The 21558-nt window shown below is 38.5% G+C and overlaps 1 protein-coding gene across 2 annotated transcripts in view; it reads left to right on the top strand.

Moving 5' to 3' along the window:
* The window catches only part of NDNF (neuron derived neurotrophic factor), a 42602-nt gene extending 22241 nt beyond the window's left edge, over positions 1 to 20361 (top strand). For both annotated transcript variants that reach the window (XM_007495541.3, XM_007495540.3), the window contains 3 exons: positions 9291 to 9479; positions 12771 to 12895; positions 18314 to 20361. In XM_007495541.3, the coding sequence (XP_007495603.2) occupies positions 9292 to 9479; positions 12771 to 12895; positions 18314 to 19710 (1710 nt within the window). In that variant the 5' untranslated portion in view covers position 9291 and the 3' untranslated portion in view covers positions 19711 to 20361. The remainder of the gene's footprint in view (positions 1 to 9290; positions 9480 to 12770; positions 12896 to 18313) is intronic.
* Positions 20362 to 21558: the final 1197 nt, after the last annotated feature.

Raw genomic sequence — 21558 nt, 5'->3', positions numbered from 1 at the left:
TCAGAATAACATGATATATTATCATCCTCATGTTACCAATGAAAGAACTGAGTCTTAAAGAGGGTAAGTGAATTGCCTGAGGTTACATAACCAAGGAAACTGTGGCTCAGTGAGTTTTAGGGTGTCATAGATCCTAAGCACCTGATGTAGGATTTATATGAAGTTTCCTCTCTCCTAGTCTATGGTTTATCCAATATATCTTATTATCTTTCATCAGTGCAGAGAGGACTAAGATGGTGAAATTCTTAGCCTTTCACTTGTCAGAATTGTATCTACCCTGAGCCTGAATACACAAGAGCTCCTTTCATAAGGAAATGATGTATTTGATCAATTGTAACAGATTTCTTACCAGATCTGGAATGGGCAATTCAAAGTAAAAGAAATAGCCCTGAAGCTTAAAAATCGAAATTGAAGAATTAAGTAGTTGTAGGGATGCTCCAAAAAAGATAAAAGCACTCTATAGCACAGCAGTCTCTGTGACAGGCCAGTCCTTGGAGTCAGCCTCAGTGAATTATAGGCAGGCATTTGCTGCTCCCTGTAATTAAATGTTCAATTTTATTTATTCCAGATGGATTTGCTTCAAATAAATTCCAATTCCTCTGCCCTGCTTTGGTTTTTTGATTTCCTCTCTAAGGGCCAGGAGTGGGTTATATCAAGTTAAATCAAGTGAATGAACATTTATTAAGTGCCCACTATGTGCTAGGTCCTGTGCATTTTAGCTCAATTTCTAATCCTTGGAAACTGCAAATTGTTGCATAAGAAACTTGCATGCTTTCTGAAGATCAATCATTGAGTGCTTACACAATTAATGTTACTTGCATTTAAAATGTGCTTGTCAAACTTTTCCAGGAAGACCAGAGGCTCCTAGATTTAGACCTGGGAGATACATGAGAAATCATCTAACCCAAACCCCTCCTTTTATAGATGAGGAAACCAAGAATCATGAGCTTAAGTGATTTTCCCAAAGTCACACAAGTAGTAATGAACACACAAAGCAGAAATGAAACCTCTTCCCTTTTTTTCATTTTGCAAAAGAAAATTCCTTCATGGAATTTGTTGCCATTTTTACATATGTCATTTATATATGACATTTTTATATTTATGCTTCTTTAAGGAATTAGCATGGTTTTAGTTTGAAGAGGAAAAAAAAACTGAGGATTTGTTTTTTACAAGCTTACCTTGATGTCATTATTCATAGGATGAAATAGTCATGATCATCGGAGAGGAAAAATTGCATTAGTGTAAACAAATTGAGAATGCCAAGGAGAGTCACAATGCCTTACTGATAATATATGTCCCATGAATCTTTGCTCTGATATGTCAGCATTCTTTGGAGGTGGCCCTGAATACTCCAAGATGAAGCCAGTGGAAGGAAATTCTAGGCAACTCTCATAGAGGACTCTTATAGAGACTTATAGAGGATGTCAACCAAAGGGAAATATTCAGTTCCTACTTTCAAGAAGCTCACATTCTACTGGGGACATCTAACCTCTACATTTTTAGGACTTTGCTTGGCAAAGATACTGGAGTGGTTTGCCATTTCTTCTTCCAGCTCATTTTAAAGATGATAAAACTGAGGCAAACAGGGTTAAGTGGCTTGCCCATGGTCACACAGCTAGTAATTGTCTGAGGCCAGATTTGAACCCAGGGAGCGGAGTGTTTCCAATTCCAAGCCCAGTGCTCTATCCATTGTGCCACTGTGGGTAGAGTTGCCCATGTGGATCACAAGCATTATCAATTTCTAACTTGAAGGAACTATAATGGTTAAATTGGAATTTTGACTAAATAAGAGAGTTATAAAAAGTTGACGCCAATTATTATCCCTTAAGTCAGGAAAAATTTAGCAGCTTTTAACAATTTTGTTTAATTGGAATATTAGTAAAAAAAGGAGGGAAATATGGAAGGAAAAGAGGTAAGGAGACTGTCTAGCCAACCCTAAATACTTATCCAGTGAAATGAAGTTCACTCCTGACAGAGTTCCAATCTCCACTTGAGAATCCAATTCACTCACCAGCAAGTTGGGCAGGATCCAGGCAAGGTCCCAATGCAGAAAAACCCTTTTGAGCTAAGCTCAACAAAACAGCAGTGAACCCAACAAGAAAGTCCCTGACTCCAAGAAGCTCCAAAGTCCAAAGTTGAAGTCCCCAAGCCAAAAACTCCACTTGAAAAGCCCAAAGCTCCAAGTCAAAGTTGAAGTCCAAAAGCCCCAATGAGCCATCCTCCAAAAAAAAAGAAGTCCAAAGGAGAAGATTCCAAGGAGCAATGACTCCAAAGAAGAATACCCAAGGAGAAGCTTAAGGAGAAGGCCCAAGACGAAGTCCCTTGGACAGGAAGTTCAGGCCTTTTTATAGTCCTTTTTTCCATGTCACTTCCTTTCTCTTCCCCACTTTACAGGAACCAATCAAAATCTTTCAATTTGCCTAGCATTGCCTGAGGTGGGGCAGTGACCTCTGGATTTGTCACTCACTCTAGCAAGTAACTTGTGAACTCTCATACTTAGTGACTGGTAAAGTGCTAAGTAGGGGTATTTAAGATTTTGATTGATTAACTTAAAAGTTGCTAATTGATAGACAAGGAGAGTTTGATTCATTCTTCACAATCCCCCCTATGATTCCTTGAAAGACTGGTCTCCCTAGTGAATCATTTAATATAACCAGCTTATACCTCTATTGATCTTCTAGCTAAAGGTGCACACAATATTGCACTTTCTAAGAGGAAATTACACTAGTTGGAGATAAGAGGGAAATAAAAGAGAGAGCAAAACCAATGTTTGCTAGACCTATTGACAAAAAGCCAATTAGAGGGCAGTCCCCTTTGGTATAAGAGTTTACATTCAGAATAAATGTGTTCAACCTTCAGTTCAATCAATTACATCCTAAAGTTCATTCTGGATTTTCTGATGCAGTGTAGGTTTCTTTATGGTACTTTCTCCAAATAGTTCAGTTTCTTGATTCGAAGAGTTAGCAAGCTTCTTTTCCTGAAATTTTTCTCAAAAAATTTTAAGTCTTGGATTTTATGAAAATTATACAGAACTTTAGGTGCCGATGACTTCAGGTCTTTCATTTTACAAATGAGGAAACTGAGGCTGGGCCTCAAATATTAAATTACTTTCTCAAAATCACAATGAGCTTGGACAGATCTTGAATTCAGGCTTTTCTGACCTCACACCCAATGTCTTATTCACTATCATAGTTTGTTTCTGAGATCTTTTTGGAAGGAGAGGCTATATCACATGGTGGATAGGGTCCTAGACTTGCAGTCAGATATATCTAAGTTCAAATCCTGCCTTGGATATTTACTCAGTGTGAACCTGAAGAAGTCATGACTTCTCTGAGTCTCAGTTTCCTCCTCTGTCAAATGAATGGTCAAACTCAGTGACCTCCAAGTTCTCTTTCCATTCTAAATCTATGATCTCAGAATGGTCCAGTTATTGAGGTTATTGCAATTTCTTGTTTATACTGTAAATAAAACATCACTTTTCTTTTCTGCTTTTATGTACATTTTAATTTTTATGATCAACTTTAACATCAACACAACATTCTATCTCCCATATTTGTGTCTTTGCCTTGGCTGTGTGCCTCTCCTGGTCTTTAACCTCCAGTTCTTTTAATCCCTGACTTCTGGCAAAGTTTAATATAAACAACACCTCCTACTTGAAGCATTCCCAGGATTGCTTCTCCTAGCCCAACTCTCCTCACCCTTCCCCACCTCTTTGTCCCAGGAAAGTGATTTTCCCAGCGTCACAGATACTAAAAGAATAGGATTTAAGCCTCTAACCCCAAATTCAGGCCTCTTCTACTGTGCCCACAATTTCTTTAATTTGAGGTATTTTGAAAAAAAACAACTCTCCATTTTAAAAAATTGAATTAGATTTTAGAATAATAAGTTGAAGCAGAAATATACAAGAGTCAGCCTCAGATATAGGGATAGCATGGCTTCCTCTTACAGATACTAACTGTATTTCCTAGCAAGTTACTGAACCTGAGCCCAGACTGAGTTTGTTACCCTCTTACCATATTGTGATTGGTCAACTTTCCTTCTTGCTCACGCATCTCTATGATGATGTCCTTTATGTTCTTTCTTGGGTGTAATTCTTTATTGGTGATGTGTCATGACCTCTTCATGCCCAGTACCTGGCCTTTTCTATTGCCCTTTGATATTGCTATTCATTTGTTTCAGTTGTGTGTAAGTCTTTGTGATCCCATTTAGAGGGTTTTTTTTTTTTTGGCAAAGATACTGTAGTGCTTCTCCATTTCTTTCTCTAGCTCATTTAACAGATAAGGAAACTGAGAAAATCAGAGATTAAGTGACTTGCCCAGGGTTACACAGCTAGAGAGTCTGAGGTAAGACTTGAACTCATGTCTTCTTTCCTCTAGGTCCAGTATGCTATCCACTATGCCACCAAGCTTGCCTTTAGCATGCCCTATTTTAAAACCTTTTCTTGTTGGTGTGCCAATATCTCTCACAGCTGTTGAGGATCAATAGGTATAAAGAGGGAGTGGATGTTTGGGCTATTATATTTCAAAGATTTATTTTTCTCGACTCCTTTTTTTGGAGTAGAGATATTATACAGTGAATTACCCTTGTTTTGTAGCCCCTGAGGTCTTGAATAACATGGAAGAAATCCAGATTTATCTAAATACTTTATGTAGTCAGTATAACTTTGGCTAAAACCAATGGTAACCAAGATGATTGTTAACACAAAGCTAGCATCTATTCTAAGATTCTATTCAGTAAGCCATAGCCTGTTGTCTTTACTTCACCATAACAACAATAGGCTTAGCTCCTCTTTCTCCCTTTCCCAAATATCCTTGAAATTTAGTCTTTTCTTCTGTTTTGTTTATCCTCTGATGTATTGGTGGGCATTAACATAATTCAAAACATCCTCAGTCTGAGTTTAATCCAACTCAATGGCAATTAGGTGGAGCAAAGGATAGAATACTGAGCCTGGAATTAGGAAGACAAGTCCAAATCTGGCTTTAGATGCTTATTATCTGTAGGACCCTGAGCAAGTGACTTAACCTCTCTGTGAATCATTTCCTTCATCTGTAAAATGGGGATGATGACAGCACCTATCTCCCAGGATTGTTGTGATGATCAAGAGATAGTACTTATAAAGCACAATACTGTTCCTGGCACATTGTAGATTGTTAAATAAATGCTTGTTTCCTTTTCTTCTTCAGGGAACATTTATGTGTCAGGCACTGTGCTAGGTGTGAGAGATAGAAAGACGAGAATGAAATAGACTTACCTTTAAGGAGTTTTCCTTTTTATTAAGTTGGTGAGGAGGTGGTTTGGGGAAGAGGGACAATGAATGCATGAATTAATTAAATACAATGTCTATTTGAAGCAAATACAAAATAATTTCAAAAATTCTTGACAGAGAAGTGAAGAGCACCTCCATCTGAGATGTAGAAGCACATTATCTTGGTAAGAGCCTGACTGCATGTGCATTTACATGACTCAGTTCATCTTTGGGTACCATGACCTTGGCTCGATTGATACTTTATTCCTCGCATTTGCCTGTCCATCTCTTCTTCCTGTCTCTGGTTTATTCTAATGTGTTAGCTTCAAAGAGCAAGGACCCTTAGTCTTTCTCACCTGTCTCTCCAGTACCCTGAGCTGACAGGCTGACAGGCTGACAGCAGCATATTCATGAAAGAAAGCTGACAAAATTATTGTCAACACCAGTAAGCCGAGGGTCCTTCCCACATCACTTCCTTGGACTTGAGCTGGCCTCTGCTCACAGCCTTTGAGGCCCAGGCTTTAGCCCATTTGACTCCTTGGCTGACAAATTGGATCAGGTGATATTTTAGTATTGGTAAGGAGTAAAGTTATTTAAGCTGATATGATACTTATGGCATAGGTGAGCTGTCCCTTTTTGTTTGTGTGCCAATGTTGGACTTTTCTGCGACGAAGTGGACTGATGAATGACTCAGTCAAACTTTGGAAGTTTTAGTTTTGCTAGGATCTGGATGTAATTCCCCAAAAGAAGACAAGACTTTTTAATGTCATAGAAGGACATAGGACTTCAGCCCAACTGGAGGCTAGTCTATTCTTTTCTTAATTTTCAGTCTAACCAGTTCACCAGAGACTGTGTTACTAGCCATCAGATGATGGTGAGAAACACTTGTGGCACTTTATCGCATCTCCTTGGAAATTGACCTGGGCTAGTCAGCTCAACCAGGAGTTACTCTATGGAACAAAAGTTCTGCAGCTTCTACTCAGTGGGCAAAAAAAGAGCTTGAGTTCATCACTGGCTGGATTTCTCAGTTTGCTCTCTGTACTCACAGAAAAATGAACCAAACTCCAGTTCTGATTTTTTCTTGGGTAACCAAGGAAAATTGAAAAGCAGAAGGAGGAAAGGATATACCATTAGAGGGCACTTTTGTAATCCTAGAGAAGAGGATTTTACATTTTGCTTTGGATTGTTCTTAAGAAGAAATGTTTTTAGATGGTTATTTTGAAGTGTCCAAAACCTACATTTAGTGACTGACAGCAGAAAAACAATTTTATTTTGTAGGAAGAAATGATTTAATTAAATATTTGGATCTGTTTCAAGTAAGGTTTAATTTTGAATAAAAGATATATAAACAATAGTCTCTGAGACGGAGTGTTTACAGTTTCACAGATATGTTTTATAAAAATGACACATCAGCTTTTGACCTAATTGGCTAATTATCCAATACTGTAGATGGGTGAAAACAGTAAGTTTTCTCAATAAAATGTGAATTTCAAAAGACCATCTTTTTATATTTTTAAAATTGTTACATGACACTAAAAATTACTTTTAGAATGGAAGAAGGAAGGAAGGAAGGAAGGAAGGAAGGAAGGAAGGAAGGAAGGAAGGAAGAAAGGAAGGAAGGAAAGGATTGTATTTTTAGAGACTACTAATATAGAATACCTTTTGAAATTAGTATTAAGTGTGTAAAATGTCAAAATCAGCTATCAGATTAGATAGGGAAAGACAGTGACAAGATACAGTTCAATTTCAATTGTTCTAACCATATCTTTTTAAGCAATCTATTGATTTAAAAAAAAATTAGGAACAGAGAAAGACAAAAACACACATAGAATATCACCATGTCTCATGAAAGCTTAATTGATATAAAAAAATTAAAAGATTATTCTGATGCTAGAATGAATGTTAAAAATAATCTCATTTTATACATGAGAAAAGCTCAGAGAGGTTTGTTTCAATGATTATTGCCTATGTCCATAGAGAGTGTATGTCCAAGGTAGGTTCTCAATTCAAATCTTCCTTACTGTTGGTCTAGCATTCTCTCCACTGATCTCTATTGCTTTCAAGTCTTGTTGGGTTCTGGGGATATCTCGAGCTGGGTATCCTTAGGGATAAGATACCAATTCTCTCCCTACACAACCTTGGGCAAGGGTCAATTTCTGTGATCATGTCTGTAAAGTAATGAAATTGGACAAGGGGGATAGACTTGAGGGGGTCTGTGACTTAAAAAAATGATAACTACTGATTAATTGCTTTCTTTGGCAATATTTTTGTATTTTATTTTATATATTTTGTGACATTATTCTGAAAAAGGGTCTCCATGCTTTTTCTGAGTGCCTAAGGGTCCAGAACACAGCAAAAGGTAAAGAATCCCAGTGCTAGGACATTTCTATAGTCACACTATAAACATTCTCTTCTTTTCTGCTGTATAAAAACAAACAAAAAGCAACTTGCTCTTTAGCACAAAAGTAAAATTCTTCAAATATCACATAAAAGAATATTATAGGATTTATCTAAAAAATAGCCGATATCTGTTTGTTTGGGTTTTTTCTTTTTTACTTCTGGTGTTATTCTGACTGAATGGCTCAGTAAAGTTTGGGTACCTCTCCATTCCTGTCAAAAGGCAGCAAGTTATAGGAGTCATTTGGTCTAATCCCTTAATTTTACAAATTGAGCAACAGAGGTCTGGAAAAGTGAAGTGACCCTTATTTTGAAGTGGTTACATAGGCAAAAAATAGCAGGGCTGGAATGTGGAGTCAGGCTCTCTGATGCCAGATCTATTGTCTGTTTTCCATGTCTTGTTGGTTACGGAGTGAAATGGTCATGAAGTGAGCAGAGGAATCCAAATCAAGAGACACTGGGGGCACCAATGAGCTATATGGTCATAGTCCAATCACACTGATTTCTTCAACTGTAAAATGAGATTCTTAGTAATGCTTGAACTTATTTCACAGAGGTCTTAGGAGGTCCATCTGTTCATGGTTTTTATTGCTTTAATGATAACCATAAAGTCAATGCAATGACTGACCAGGATTCCAGAGAATTTGCTACTCAACTCTGGACAGAGGTGGTGGATTCTGAATGGGGGCAAGTTGAGGCATTTGGGGGTTGGGGTTAGGGACACATGACCAGTTTGAGAATTTGGCTTAACTGACCACATGTTTATGCTTTCTCTCTCTCTCTCTCTTTTTAAATGGAGATGGCAGAAGAGCTGGGAAAGGAGAAGGGATTTTCATTGAAAAAATTAATTAAAATAATTATTATAGAGCTTAAATCTTTATCTAAGTTTTTATTTGAATTTATTTAAAAATAAAATTGACTATGTTAATCAATTACATGCACCTTTGGGCAATATCCTCAGTAGAAAAATCCCTACAATTATAATATAAACTTTTATCATCTTGAATGAGAATATCCAGCAATGTGTTTAAGAAAATGTTCATTCCCCTGATGGATTCATGAAGAGAACTTGGAGTCAGGAAGAACTGGGTTCAAATACTGCCTCAGATCCTTACTAGCAGGGTGACCTTGGAGAAGGTGTGTAACCAAATACCTGCTTCAGTTTCTTAATCTGTAAAACTGAAGATGAATGATCTCAAAAGAACCTCCCAGCTCTGAATCCATGATCCTATGAGATCTCATCTTGATGAAAGCCACATTTTATTAATAACTTGGAAAAGGCAGGGATAATGCATTAAATTAATAGAAGGCTCAAAACTAGGGGATATGTACATGCATTGTGACTGAATCAGGGCCCCCCTAGATATTTCAGAATGCTGAATGTTGGATGGTAGACCTGTTTGGTGAAAGAGATTCAGGTTCCCATAGGTATCTGTGTTGACAAAGGTTTGAGATCGATTACCTTTTTGAGCTCTGTGTGTAGTCATTTCACATGGAAGAGAAACCTAGGGGCTCAGTTCAAATCCTGGCATTTCAGGGACTGAATTTAGAAGGGCTCTGTCCCATCTTGGCCCTTTAGTGGTCAGGGTTTGCTCAGGGGTCCGTTCTGTTTCGGTCATTCAGACCTGTCATTGATTTCCCTTGGCAGGATGGTGCTGCTTTGCTGGGGGGTGCTCTGGCTGCTGCTCTCCCTCACCTCCTGGGCTCAGAAGCTACCAACTCGTGATGAAGAGCTGTTTCAGATGCAGATTCAGGATAAAGCTCAGTTTCATGATTCATCAGTGTTACCAGATGGAGCTGAGATCAGCAGCTATCTCTTTAGAGACACGTCGAAAAGGTATTGTCCCTGTGGTTCTCTCTGTATCTTAAATAAAGCCTCTATAGGATATGATGTTTGAGATTTTATTTAATGAGAATAATGAGAGCTATCAGTTGTGCTTTAAAGTTTGAGAACCCTTTAGCATGCTACCTCCTTTTATTTTTTCCAATGACTCTGAGAGGGAGGTGCTATCATAATCCCCATTTTACAGCTGAGGAAACTGAGGGGGGAAAATCAGGTGATGCTCAGGATCACATAACTAGTCTATGTCTGAAGAAGGATTTGAACTCTGATCTTCTTGACTCTAGGCCCAGTGCCCTATCAACTGTGCTACCTGGATGCATTAGGTCTAATGGATATGGCCTTCTTTGTATCATCAGAGCTTAGCACAGTACCTGGCATATAGTAAGCACTTAATAAAAATGACAGCTCTTTCATCTAGCTGCTTCTCATTCTATTTCTTCTATCAATAACTATATCATCAATATCTATCACCTATCAATCTGTCCATTCATCATCTGCCTACTTACTCACCTATCTATAATTTATGGATATATTTTTATCTACAATTATATCTATTTGTATCTATAATTTTTCATTTAGCTTACTTGTTGACTGAACGATTGAGGTAGCACAGTGGATAGGGCACTTGGAGTCCAGAAGACTTGAATTCAAATCCAGCCTCAGGTTCTTGCCAACTAGTGTGAGGCTAGGCAAATCACCCCTTTCTCTGTCTCAATTTTTTCATCTGTAAAATGGGAATAATAATAAGACTTACCTCCTAGAATTGTTGTGAGGGTCAAATGAGATATTTGAAACAGTCTTTTGCAAATCTAAAACTTATGTAATATTAGCTATTATGATCATTGACATATGATGCCTATGCCAATTAGCCTCTATTAAAAAAGAAAAATGGCTCTTTCTTAGGAGATCTAGAATCACAGATAATGATATGTTTGAATTGATATGGTGATATGAGCTTGGACAACAAGTTGTAAGTGTTCTTTACCGCACAGAAAGAATTAATGAGAGTCCTGCTACAGGGTCCCACTGAGAAAAAATAGCTAAGTGGATTACATTTTCACCATTCCTCACTCTTTTTTTTACCTAAAGCTCATCATGGATAAACTAGATGGTTGGGAGGACTGAGAGTCATAGCAATTTCTTATTGACCGAATATATACCTTCGTTCTACCAAGGCCTATCTTCTGAAATCCTTGTAGCTACTTCCCCAATGTTTTAACAGGGTGTAGATTTGACCTTGAGATCTCAAAGATCATTCCAGAGTTGCTCAGCTTCTGAGAGGTTCTACCAACATACAAGGGCTCTGAGTGAAGGAGGGAAGGTCAATGCTAACTCCATTTAACTAGTTCCTCTGTTAAATTATCTTCTAGGCTGCAAGAAAAAAAAAAACTCTCCCATTGCTACCAGCTAGAGAATGTGTTTTCATAGAGTTGTCAGGCTATGGAGCTGAAGGGCTATATATTCTATTTCCCTTTCTATGGAACTGGCATAAAATAAGGCTAGAATTGAAAGCTCTTTTTCCTTAGTTTCACCATCTGAGAACTGGGCATAAGAATACAACACTCAGTATATAGTCTTTATTTCCTATTTTAAAATGTGATTGTTTTCAATTAATATGCATGTTTTCTCTCCCTCCAGTCCTTCCCCAATTATAAAAAGAAAAACAAAATTCATGTAATAAATATGTAGAATCATAGACCAATTGAAAAAAAGAATTAAATTCTTTGCTATTGAGAGAACAGTTTTATATTTTATATTTTAAATATATAATTTCTATTTTAAAATTATAAATATACCATATATTTTAAAAGGTTCCATTGATAAGCTCTGACATATTACTCTGATGCCTCAGAAGAGCAGGGAATATAGGAGTCCATATGGAAGATTAGCAGGAACTTATAGGTCATGGCATCCAATATTTTGCAGATGTGTGGAAACTGAGGTACAAGCACTTGAAGTTTAAGGTCACACAGTTGAGATCTGAGGTGAAATAAAACCCTAGAAATTAGAATCTTCTCAGCTGCAAGTTCAACACTGCTTTCATTACCCCATACTGCCCTGACTATGACTTTGAAAAAAAGTCACATTTCACCTCCAGGGGATTAGGCTCTTCATCTCTAAAATGATGGGATTGGACTCTAGATAAGATCCTTTCTAACTCTAAATATCTGTGATTTAGGTTGCAGAAAGAATGCTGTCAGCATCAGTAGAGGGAGTTTCCATACTGAGAAAATCACTCATCCTTTAAATATTAAAACTAACAACAACAACCCTCAAAACATCATTAACATATAAGATATTTCTTTTACCTTTTGCTAAAAGCAGTCATTAATTTGAGAATTACATTGTTACAATACACTATTTTCCAGTTGGGCAGCCATAAAAATTTTGAGTGGCAGCATTCTCTTGGAATACCTTCTAACCACACCACCGTCATGGAGCCTAATAAAATAACAAGCTGATGCCTGGATAGAATTTTAAGGTTGGCAAAGCTCTTTCCATCTATCACCTCAATTTCATCCTTTAAAGTAAGAACTAACATACCCATCTGACACATGAGTCAACTGAGGATACGGGAACTTGTGATGTATCCATTATCCCACAACCCCCCAAACTCAGATCCAGTGATGTCTCCACTGCACCATGCTGTCTCTGCTGAGCAGTGCCTGTGATAAGGATTACTGGCCCTGACTGAGTTCTTAGCACAGGGTCACTTTGCAAATACAAGAGCTACTTTTTCCAATTCACCAGCCACTTAGACAGAGCTGAGCTTCTCACCGTATCTGTTTTAGCTCCCAGAATTGAAAGTCAGCCTGTTGGCAGAAGCCAGGCAGGTTACATCTAGGTTGAAGTCATTAGTGTCATATTCAATGGGTCTATAATTCTGTCCAAGTGGTTACAACCTTCAGTGAGGCAGATTGCAGCCCATACGTGCCTGAGCATCCTTGGGAGACTCTCCTCCATGACCTGTTATAAATTTGCTGATGGGCTCACCTGGTGTGCTGGGGCCCCTCCTCTTTCTCTTGATATTGAAGGGATGCCATTGGAGATTGTGGGTTGACTAACATTGGCTTCCACTTTCAACCTATGGCTGAGTCAAGCTGCATGCATCCTTCCTTTCATATTGATTAAATGTTTTCCTTATGATTGTTAGTAAGTTACTTATGTCGGTTCCTTGCAAATAGGAATGGTTTCACTCATTGTACTGGTATATAGTACCTGTCTAATAGCAGGTGCTTAATAAATGCTTATTCCTCTTATTTATTTCTCTCCCCTCCTTTACAGGTATTTCTTTGTGGTTGAAGAAGACAATACCCCTCTCTCTGTTACAGTAACTCCATGCGATGCTCCTTTGGAATGGAAACTGAGCCTGCAAGAGCTGCCTGAGGAAGCCAGTGGAGAAAGCTCAGGTGAGGAAGAAGTGACTTCTTCCTCCCCTGGAGGGACTTTGGGCCTCCAACAAACCACTGAGAGGAAGACCATGCAACATGCCTTGCTAGTGAAGCATCAGGGAATACTGGATTTGGAGAATTCTGGGCAGCACTCCAGTGATAAGGAGGGACCTTCCGCTCTTTCTTAAACACACACACATGAATATATGCATATAAACACATATAGGTATAGTCATATGCATCAAACCTACAGATACATATATGTATATGCCATATATATATTTTTGCACATTCATGTGTATAGCTTTATCTATATACATATATATTGCTTTCATTTCCACATATCTCACCCACCTACCCAGAGAACCATCCCTTAAAACAAAGAACACAAAAGAAGAGGAAAAAGCCGTTGATCAAAACTAACTCACATGTTGCCTAGTTTGACAGCTTTCTCAGTGTTCCAAGCCAATGGCCCCACCCACTGTGTAAAGCATGTAGGGATAGTCATGATAGGGGTAAACCTGGTAATTCTCATGACGACATTTTGTTTCCTCTATTCTTGTTTTCTTTCATTTGTGTTGTGTCTTGTTTTCTGATTCTGCTTATTTCAAACTTTGCTATTTCATAGACATCTTTCCCTGCTTCTCTGAATTTGAAAGCTAACAGAACTATTTCTTTAGCCTTTTTCTTTGCTTTCATCATATTCTTTTACAAATCAATTTCATATTATTTTTTTCAATGAATGAAATTCTCTTTTCCATGCTACCTCCTTTCCCCCTCCCTGCTTTGTTTCAGAAGGTAAACAAGAAAATAAGTCCCTTAAAACAATATCCTAAAGTGGGCAATTAGGTCATGGTCCAAAATGTATGTTTCATTCATATTGAATCCCCCTCTTTTGTCAGAAAGTAGGTAACATTCTTCATCCCTAGTCCTGTGGAATCAAGTTTGGTCATGGCATTGACTAAGACCAGAGTGTCTGTGAGATGTCCATCTTTGCATGCCCAATAGAGCCCAGCACCAAGTAGATCATTCAGAGACATTTCTTGAAACTGAAAAAGATTGGAATAGAATGGATGGAGAAACCCAGGGACAAAATATGAGGTGCCCTTCATTTATCTGGAGGCAGTTGTACTCTCTCTTTCTTAAGGTCAGTCGAGTCTACATTATTTGAGTACTTAGTAGTACCAACCAAGCATGCATACCACCACATTTTGTCCTCCTCCATGGATGTAGACAGGATGTTGATGCTTATGCATGTGCTGGTGAGCAGCCCTTATTTTAGAATCCTTAGAACTTCTACATCACATCTATCCAAGCAGAAACAGTGCTTCTATCCCTTGAAGCCCAGGAGCATCCTTGGCCTCAAGGAGCTCAGCCTTTTCCTCAAAGTCACCTGCCCCTGTTTTGGCTGTGACGTTGACTTCTGACTCATGTGTCTCTCTCTCTTCTTCCTTGGCTATATTGCTGCATTTCCTTGAGGTCACTCAGGTTTCTGTGAGTATTTAAAGCTCCCTGCAGTTGGCAAGAGTTTGTTCTGTTTTCCTCATTTCTTATAGCATTCACATACCATGCTTTGTTTAGACATTATCCAATCTAGGAACATCTATCTTATTTTAGTTCTTTGTCACTACAAAAAGTGATCCTATGAATATTTGGGTATATATTGCTCTCCTTGAGGCATTAGCTGTGAAATGATTTCCTATTTTATTCACTGCCTAATTTCAAATGATGGTACAGAATGTTTGGACCAATTCACAGCTCTAGCAGGATATTATCATGTCTACCTTCCTGAAAGAGAAATCTTTTTCAATTGGTCATTTTTCTTATCACCTTGATCATTATTCATCGCACTTTATTAAATATTCTCTGAAGACAGGCCAGTCCAGTTGAGAAATCCAGAAGTGGTGAATGATAAATTTTAATTGGGAAGTGAACCTAGGAGCCACCTAGAAAAGTCTCCTTTTTCTGCAGATTAAGTAACTAAGGCCCAGTGAAATTAGGGGATTTTTTCAAGATGAAATGAAATGGCAAAACCAGGATTTAAAACAAAAATAAAAAACTTTTAACCCCAAATCCACCTTTTTTAATCCACCTTTTTTTCTTATGAAGTTAATATTATCAAACATGATTTTGTTATGTGAGAGGAATAGAAAAGAGAATTTTATGTAGATCTGAAATACATTTCATATTTTTAAATGCATATAAATTCAATGTGATAGTAGCAGAACTGACTTGCTTATCTGTAGCTGCTTTGTAACTACTTTATTTTTCAAAATTTTAGTGTTGCCCCATGTCTTTCCATAGATATACTCATAAGGATCCTTCCCACACACTGGAACCTGTAATTTTTTTGGTATGTTTCATAGATAGTAGTACAGTACTAGAGGGCTTTGTTTCTTGCTCTTACTATGTGACTGACATCCACTTTTTCCAGTCAAATATGTCCCACACAAGTCATTTTTGGCCAGTTGTTGCCCATTGTGAAGCTTTAGGTTGACTTCTGAATCCCCTGAAAAGCGGATTCCTTGGAAATTGTTGTGGTCCATGATTTATAACCCTATAATATCACCAAGAAAATATTGGTGTTGAAAGATAGACCTTGGTAACATATCGAAGCTTGGAATCAGTTTGTTCTGAAGAGTTCCCTAAACGTTTCTTTTCCTATCTCTTCTTCCTCTTCTAAATTGAGATCATTGTCCATCTGCATTGTAGTCCAAGATATATATCCTCTTATACAAACAGATGTGGAAGATGGGTTGACAAAAACTGACCTGTAAAGGTCTTTAACTTGTTTAATTTCAAAATCCTTTTTTTAATGAGAGTCCCAAGGATGCTAAGTCTAAGAGGCATGCTTATATTAACTCAGCAATGATCCATAGAACTTGTTATAAATCATTCTCACAGGGGGAAGCTGGGTAGCTCAGTGGATTGAGAGCCAGGTCTAGAGATGGGAGGCCCTAGGTTCAAATCTGGCCTCAGAGACTTCCCAACTGTGTGACCCTGGGCAAGTCACTTAACCCTCATTGCCTAACCCTTACCACTCTTCTACCTTGGAGCCAATACACACTATTGATTCCAAGACAGAAGGTAAGGGTTTATAAAAAATAAAATAAAAATAAAGTAAATCATTCTCACAGACCAATAGTACATCAGTTCTAATTAATATTTTTAATGATATGGAAGAATAGTTAATGGTTAACGAACTCACTTCAGAACCAGAAGGACCTACTATTGCTTTTGACACGAGTAACTATGTGACTCTTGCTATATCCTGAGTTTCTCATTGTTCTCTTCTATTTTTGAAAAAAAAATGTTGCAGAATTGGAGCCAATTGCCATTAGTAGAAGGCATTCCTTCACCTGAGAATTACCAATGTCATTGGAACCCCAGGTCCAGGCCCTATTCCGCCTTTCTTTATTAATTCAGTAAATCACTTTATTAATTATATAAGCTTATTGTGATAAGTCCTAAGAATTAAAACAAAAAACTCTTAGAATCCAGTTCTCCATGCGCCATGGTGGGGAGTAAGTCTCCACAAAGCCACTTCACACAGATGAAAGAGATTAGGTCATTTCCTTTTCCAACCATGCAGCTCTGCTGCTTTTGACTGACAAGAATGAGTTTTTTGTTCATGTGAATGTGTGTGTGTGTATGCTGACTGAGTCACCTACAAATTTATGTTTTCTAATCTCAACTGAACCCTTAGTAAAACAACGCAACTTTTCCTTTCTTTCCTAATTGAGATACTCGCCCCTGCCCTTCTCCACTACAGTGGCTGTCCTAAACGCTCTTATTTTTCTTCAGTTTCCTGTGATACATCTCCTATCATCCTCATAGGTAAGGACCACACTCCCTACTTCCTGTACAACCTGAGGCCATTCTGCAAGAACTCTCCTTCTCCCTGAATCCTCTTGTCACATCACTCAGATAGTTTGCTCCATTTCTCCTTTACACCTGCTTCTCATGTAAGCCACCACTTTGCTCCTTACAGAGCCAAATACTTCTATGTCCACAAGTGATTCTATTCTCTCATGTTCTACAGTATATCTCCCTTTCTTTCACTGCTCACTCCTTCCTGCCTGCACACACACCCAGATCTACCCTATCCTTAAAAACAAAACAAAACTGTCACTTAATCCAGTTCTCTATAAGAGGGTCTTTCTCCTTGAGAAAGCTTGTTTTCACTTTCTTCCCAGTCCCTACTAAACTCTTTGGAGTCTTGGCTTCTAAACTTTACTGTTGGACAGAAACTATTTACTAACTTCAAGGTGACCAGGGATCTCTTCATTGCCAAATCCAATAGCTTTTTCACAATCCTCAGCCTTCTTGACTTCTCTGGGGTATTTGACACTGTTTGTCCTCTTCTAGATATTATCTCCATTCTGATTTTTTATGACCCTTCTTTCTTTTGGTTCTCCTTCTTCCTGTCTAATGTTTTCTTGCCCATCTGGTTTATTGGCATATCGTCAGCATCATACCCCCTAACTGTGGGAGGAAAGGCTAATTCATGAACAAGCTTGACAAGCTGGCTTCTCAGCTCCTGTAGAAATCAGAGATTTTGTCATCTGGATTTTGTCTCCAAATCTAAGTTACAGAAGTTTCTCTGACTAAATAGTTGCTTAATAAAAAGTATTCATACAGTATTTTAAGGTTTACAAAGTACTATGCAAATTGTATTTTATTTGATCCTTAAAATAACCAGGTGAGTTAGGTGCTATCATTGCCACATTTTATAGATGAGGAAATTGAGGGTGAGAGGTTAAATGACTTGCCAAGAGTCACACAACTAATAAAGTATTGGAGTCAGGCAGAATTCCAACTCAGGTTTTCTTGACTCCACGTCCAGTGCTGTATTTACTGTGCCACCTAGATGTTGCCTCATCTTTCTTGCGATCTCTCTCCCCTTCTCCCTCTCTCTCATTTATCTTTCAACTATCTTGATGAATAAACCTATTTTCAATAGAAAAAGACATGACCAAAGCATGGCTGCAAGCCTTTGTTTCTTTCCTTCATTAATTCTTAGAGTCTTTCCTACAGAAACTGATGCATTCATTAGGTGTCAGTGCAAAAACTATTCTTAACTCAGGGGTCATCTGAAAAAAATGCTATGGGCCTGATTTAACTTGCTGGTCATAGTTTGCCAACCAGTGCCATAAATAATTAGAATTTAAAATAGGAAATGGGTGGTAAGGATCATTTTGTTCAACTCCCTTCATTTTGAAGAGCAAGAAACTGAGTTGAATAAAACTCAAGTGACTTGGTAAATGTTGCCTAGACCTTAAGTGCCAGAGCTAAGAGCCATTGTGCTCACAGTCTCTAGCTATATTTTTCATATGTTCGTCTTTTTATTACTGCCAAAGATGGAGAATTTATCATGCCCTATAAGAGGCATGAGACAACTTGCTGTTAAAATGTGTCCCTGCTTGTCTTTTCTAGGTGAACCAGAGCCACTGGAACAGCAGAAGCAGCAGATAATTAGTGAAGATGGCACTGAGTTATTCTCTTACAAAGGCAATGATGTGGAATCTTTTGTGTCTTCAAGTTCTCCATCTGGCTTGTACCAGTTGGAGCTTCTCTCCACTGAGAAGGATACCCATTTTAAAGTCTATGCCACCACAACTCCAGAGTCTGACCAGCCCTACCCTGAGTTGCCCTATGACCCACGAGTGGATGTAACCTCTCTGGGCCACACTACGGTGACCTTAGTGTGGAAACCCAGCCCTACAGCCTCACTGCTAAAACAACCCATTCAGTATTGTGTGGTGATCAACAGAGAACATAACTTCAAGAGCCTCTGTGCTGTTGAGGCCAAGATGACTGCTGATGATGCCTTCATGATGGCTCCCAAGCCTGGCCTGGATTTTAGCCCATTTGACTTTGCCCATTTTGGTTTTCCTTCAGAAAACAGTCCTGGCAGAGAGCGGGGCTTCTCAGGCAAGTCACCTCTCAAGCTGGGGCGGCATATCTACTCCAAGGCCAAGGTGGACATTCAAAAGGTCTGCATTGGGAATAAAAATATCTATACAGTGTCTGATCTGAAACCCGACATGCAGTATTATTTTGATGTATTTGTGGTCAAAATCCCCAGTAATACAAGCACTGCTTACATTGGCACCTTTGCCAGAACGAAAGAAGAAGCCAAGCAGAAGACAGTGGACCTCAAAGATGGAAAAGTCACTGATGTATTCATCAAGAGAAAAGGCACCAAATTTCTCCGGTTTGCTCCTGTCTCATCCCATCAAAAAGTCACCTTCTTTGTCCACTCCTGCCTGGACATTATTCAGATCCAAGTTAGGCGAGATGGGAAACTTCTTTTGTCCCAGAATGTGGAAGGTGTCCATCAGTTTCAGCTTAGGGGGAAGCCTAAAGCCAAGTATCTCATTAGGCTGAAAGGAAACAAGAAGGGGGCCTCTATGCTGAAAATACTGGCGACCACACGGCTCAATAAACAGTCATTTCCCTCCCTCCCCGAAGACACAAGAATCAAAGCCTTCGACAAGCTCCGGACATGTTCTTCAGCCACAGTGGCCTGGCTAGGCACTCAGGAAAGGAACAAGTTTTGCATCTATAGAAAGGAAGTGGATGATAACTACAATGAAAACCAAAAGAAAAGGGAACAGAACCAGTGCCTAGGACCAGAAACAAGAAAGAAATCGGAGAAGGTTCTCTGTAAGTATTTCCACAGCCAAAACTTACAGAAGGCAGTGACCACTGAAACAATTAAAGGCCTCCAACCTGGCCGATCTTACCTTATTGATGTTTATGTCATTGGGCATGGAGGGCACTCAGTGAAATATGTGAGTAAAGTTGTGAAAACAAGGAAATTCTGCTAGTGTCTTTGTATCAAGAAATAAACTTTGGGGAATTCAAGGTGAACAGTATCCTACTTTCTGTGTAAACAATTGACTCTTCACACAGCTGAGGGAAGTTGTGGCCTGTATTTGTACTGTGTAAGAAAAGATATCAACTTGTATATTTATGTTTACCTATGCCGTTGTCAAATGGGACTGGACCAGGAGCTTGTGGATGGCATCTGGAAGGTGTATTACTGGGTGGTCGAGCCCCCAACTGGACTCTTGGTCTATGTTAACAGCTGTAGGAATCATGGAAAGAATCTCTTGCCATCCTTTGCTCTCACATTGCATGAACTGCTTCTAAATTATCCTACTACTTCAAACTCTAAACGATGTCATTCATTACACGCATACACACAAACACACAAATGCAAATGCTCTCTTAGATCCTAGGTTGTCTGTAAATTATTTTATAAAGTCTTGTTTTAAATGTTGGTGTTTTATGGTTGTAAGCTATTAAATTCTTGCCATGCCTAAACGATAGACCGACCTAATATCAGCCTGTATTCTGGTTAACTTTCATCACAAATGCAATTTTCTGTCTCCTTGAGTTTGATGTTTAAATGCTCTACCATGTACAAAGCTGACATATATTCTATTCCTGTACATAAAATTAAAAATCTTAGATTATATATTCCTCCTTTTCTCATTGTATCCTAGACAAAAGAACCAGGCCTCTGATGGAGTGAAATTTCTACTCTGGCCCTCTTGGTAACGTGGCATCTAAAACAGCTTTTCCTCTTAGTTAAGAAGGCATGTTAAGTCTCCCTCAAGTTATGAATGCATTAGCGAAAGCTGTTAACATGTGTAATTTGACATTGAACAGAAGCCAACTGCTGTGGAAGTTGAGAACTCTTCCATATAATTGTTAAAAGGACTGGACCAGCCTGCCAGACAGACACTGCAAGAAATATTAAACAAATAATTCTAAGGACTCAAAATGGATCTCTTCCTAAATGTCTGTCTTTAAGGACAATACGTGGATGTTCAAAGGGGCTCTAATTTGCTTAAATAGTAACAGGATGGTTATTTTGATTTCTGGATAAAACAATTCAGGAACCTCTAATGGAGCCTGTGCTAAAAAGTGGAAAATTTCAGTAATCATTTTTTTTGCATTTTTGAATAGCATTTTATTATAGATAAATTCAATCAGGATTCAGGTAATATTCAGGCCATTACAACAAAGGAAGAAAATTCTAGGATCTCATAATAGAACCTCACATATAAGAAACCTTAAATAGCAAAGGAAAACAATCACTAGCCTGGGAGTTAATGGCTAGTATCAGTAGAGGACTTAAAGGATTGAAATGCACTTTGGAAATATTCACAACAACCCTGGGAAGCTGGGGCTATTATTATCTCCATTTTACACATGAAGAAACTGAAGCAGACAGGAAGGGACTAACCCAAGGTCAAACAGCTAAGAAATGCCAAGGCTGGATTCTAGTTCAATCTTTTTTTTTAAACCCTTACCTTCTGTCTTCATATCAATTCTAAAACAGAAGAATAGCAAGGGCTAGGCAATGGGGGTTAGTGACTTGCCCAGGGTCACATACCTAGGAAGTGTCTGAAGCTAGAGTTAAAACCCAGGTCTCCCAACTCTACAGCTGTCACTGTGCTACCTAGATGCCCCTCTAACTCAGTTCTCTCTAACTCTAGGTCTAGATGTGTCACTTCACTGCCTTGGTTCTAGCCTCAGGTCTGTCATTAGCTAGTTATGTGACCTTAAATAAGTCTCTCGCTCTCTAGGACTTGGGTTCCATCTCTGTATAATGAAGCAGTTATTCAAGACAACTTTTATGGTCTCTCGTAACTCTAATACTGTAA

The sequence above is a fragment of the Monodelphis domestica genome, chromosome 6, assembly GCF_027887165.1.
Source record: "Monodelphis domestica isolate mMonDom1 chromosome 6, mMonDom1.pri, whole genome shotgun sequence".
NCBI classification, from domain to species: Eukaryota; Metazoa; Chordata; class Mammalia; order Didelphimorphia; family Didelphidae; genus Monodelphis; species Monodelphis domestica.
This window is presented reverse-complemented; position numbering and strand designations above follow the sequence as displayed.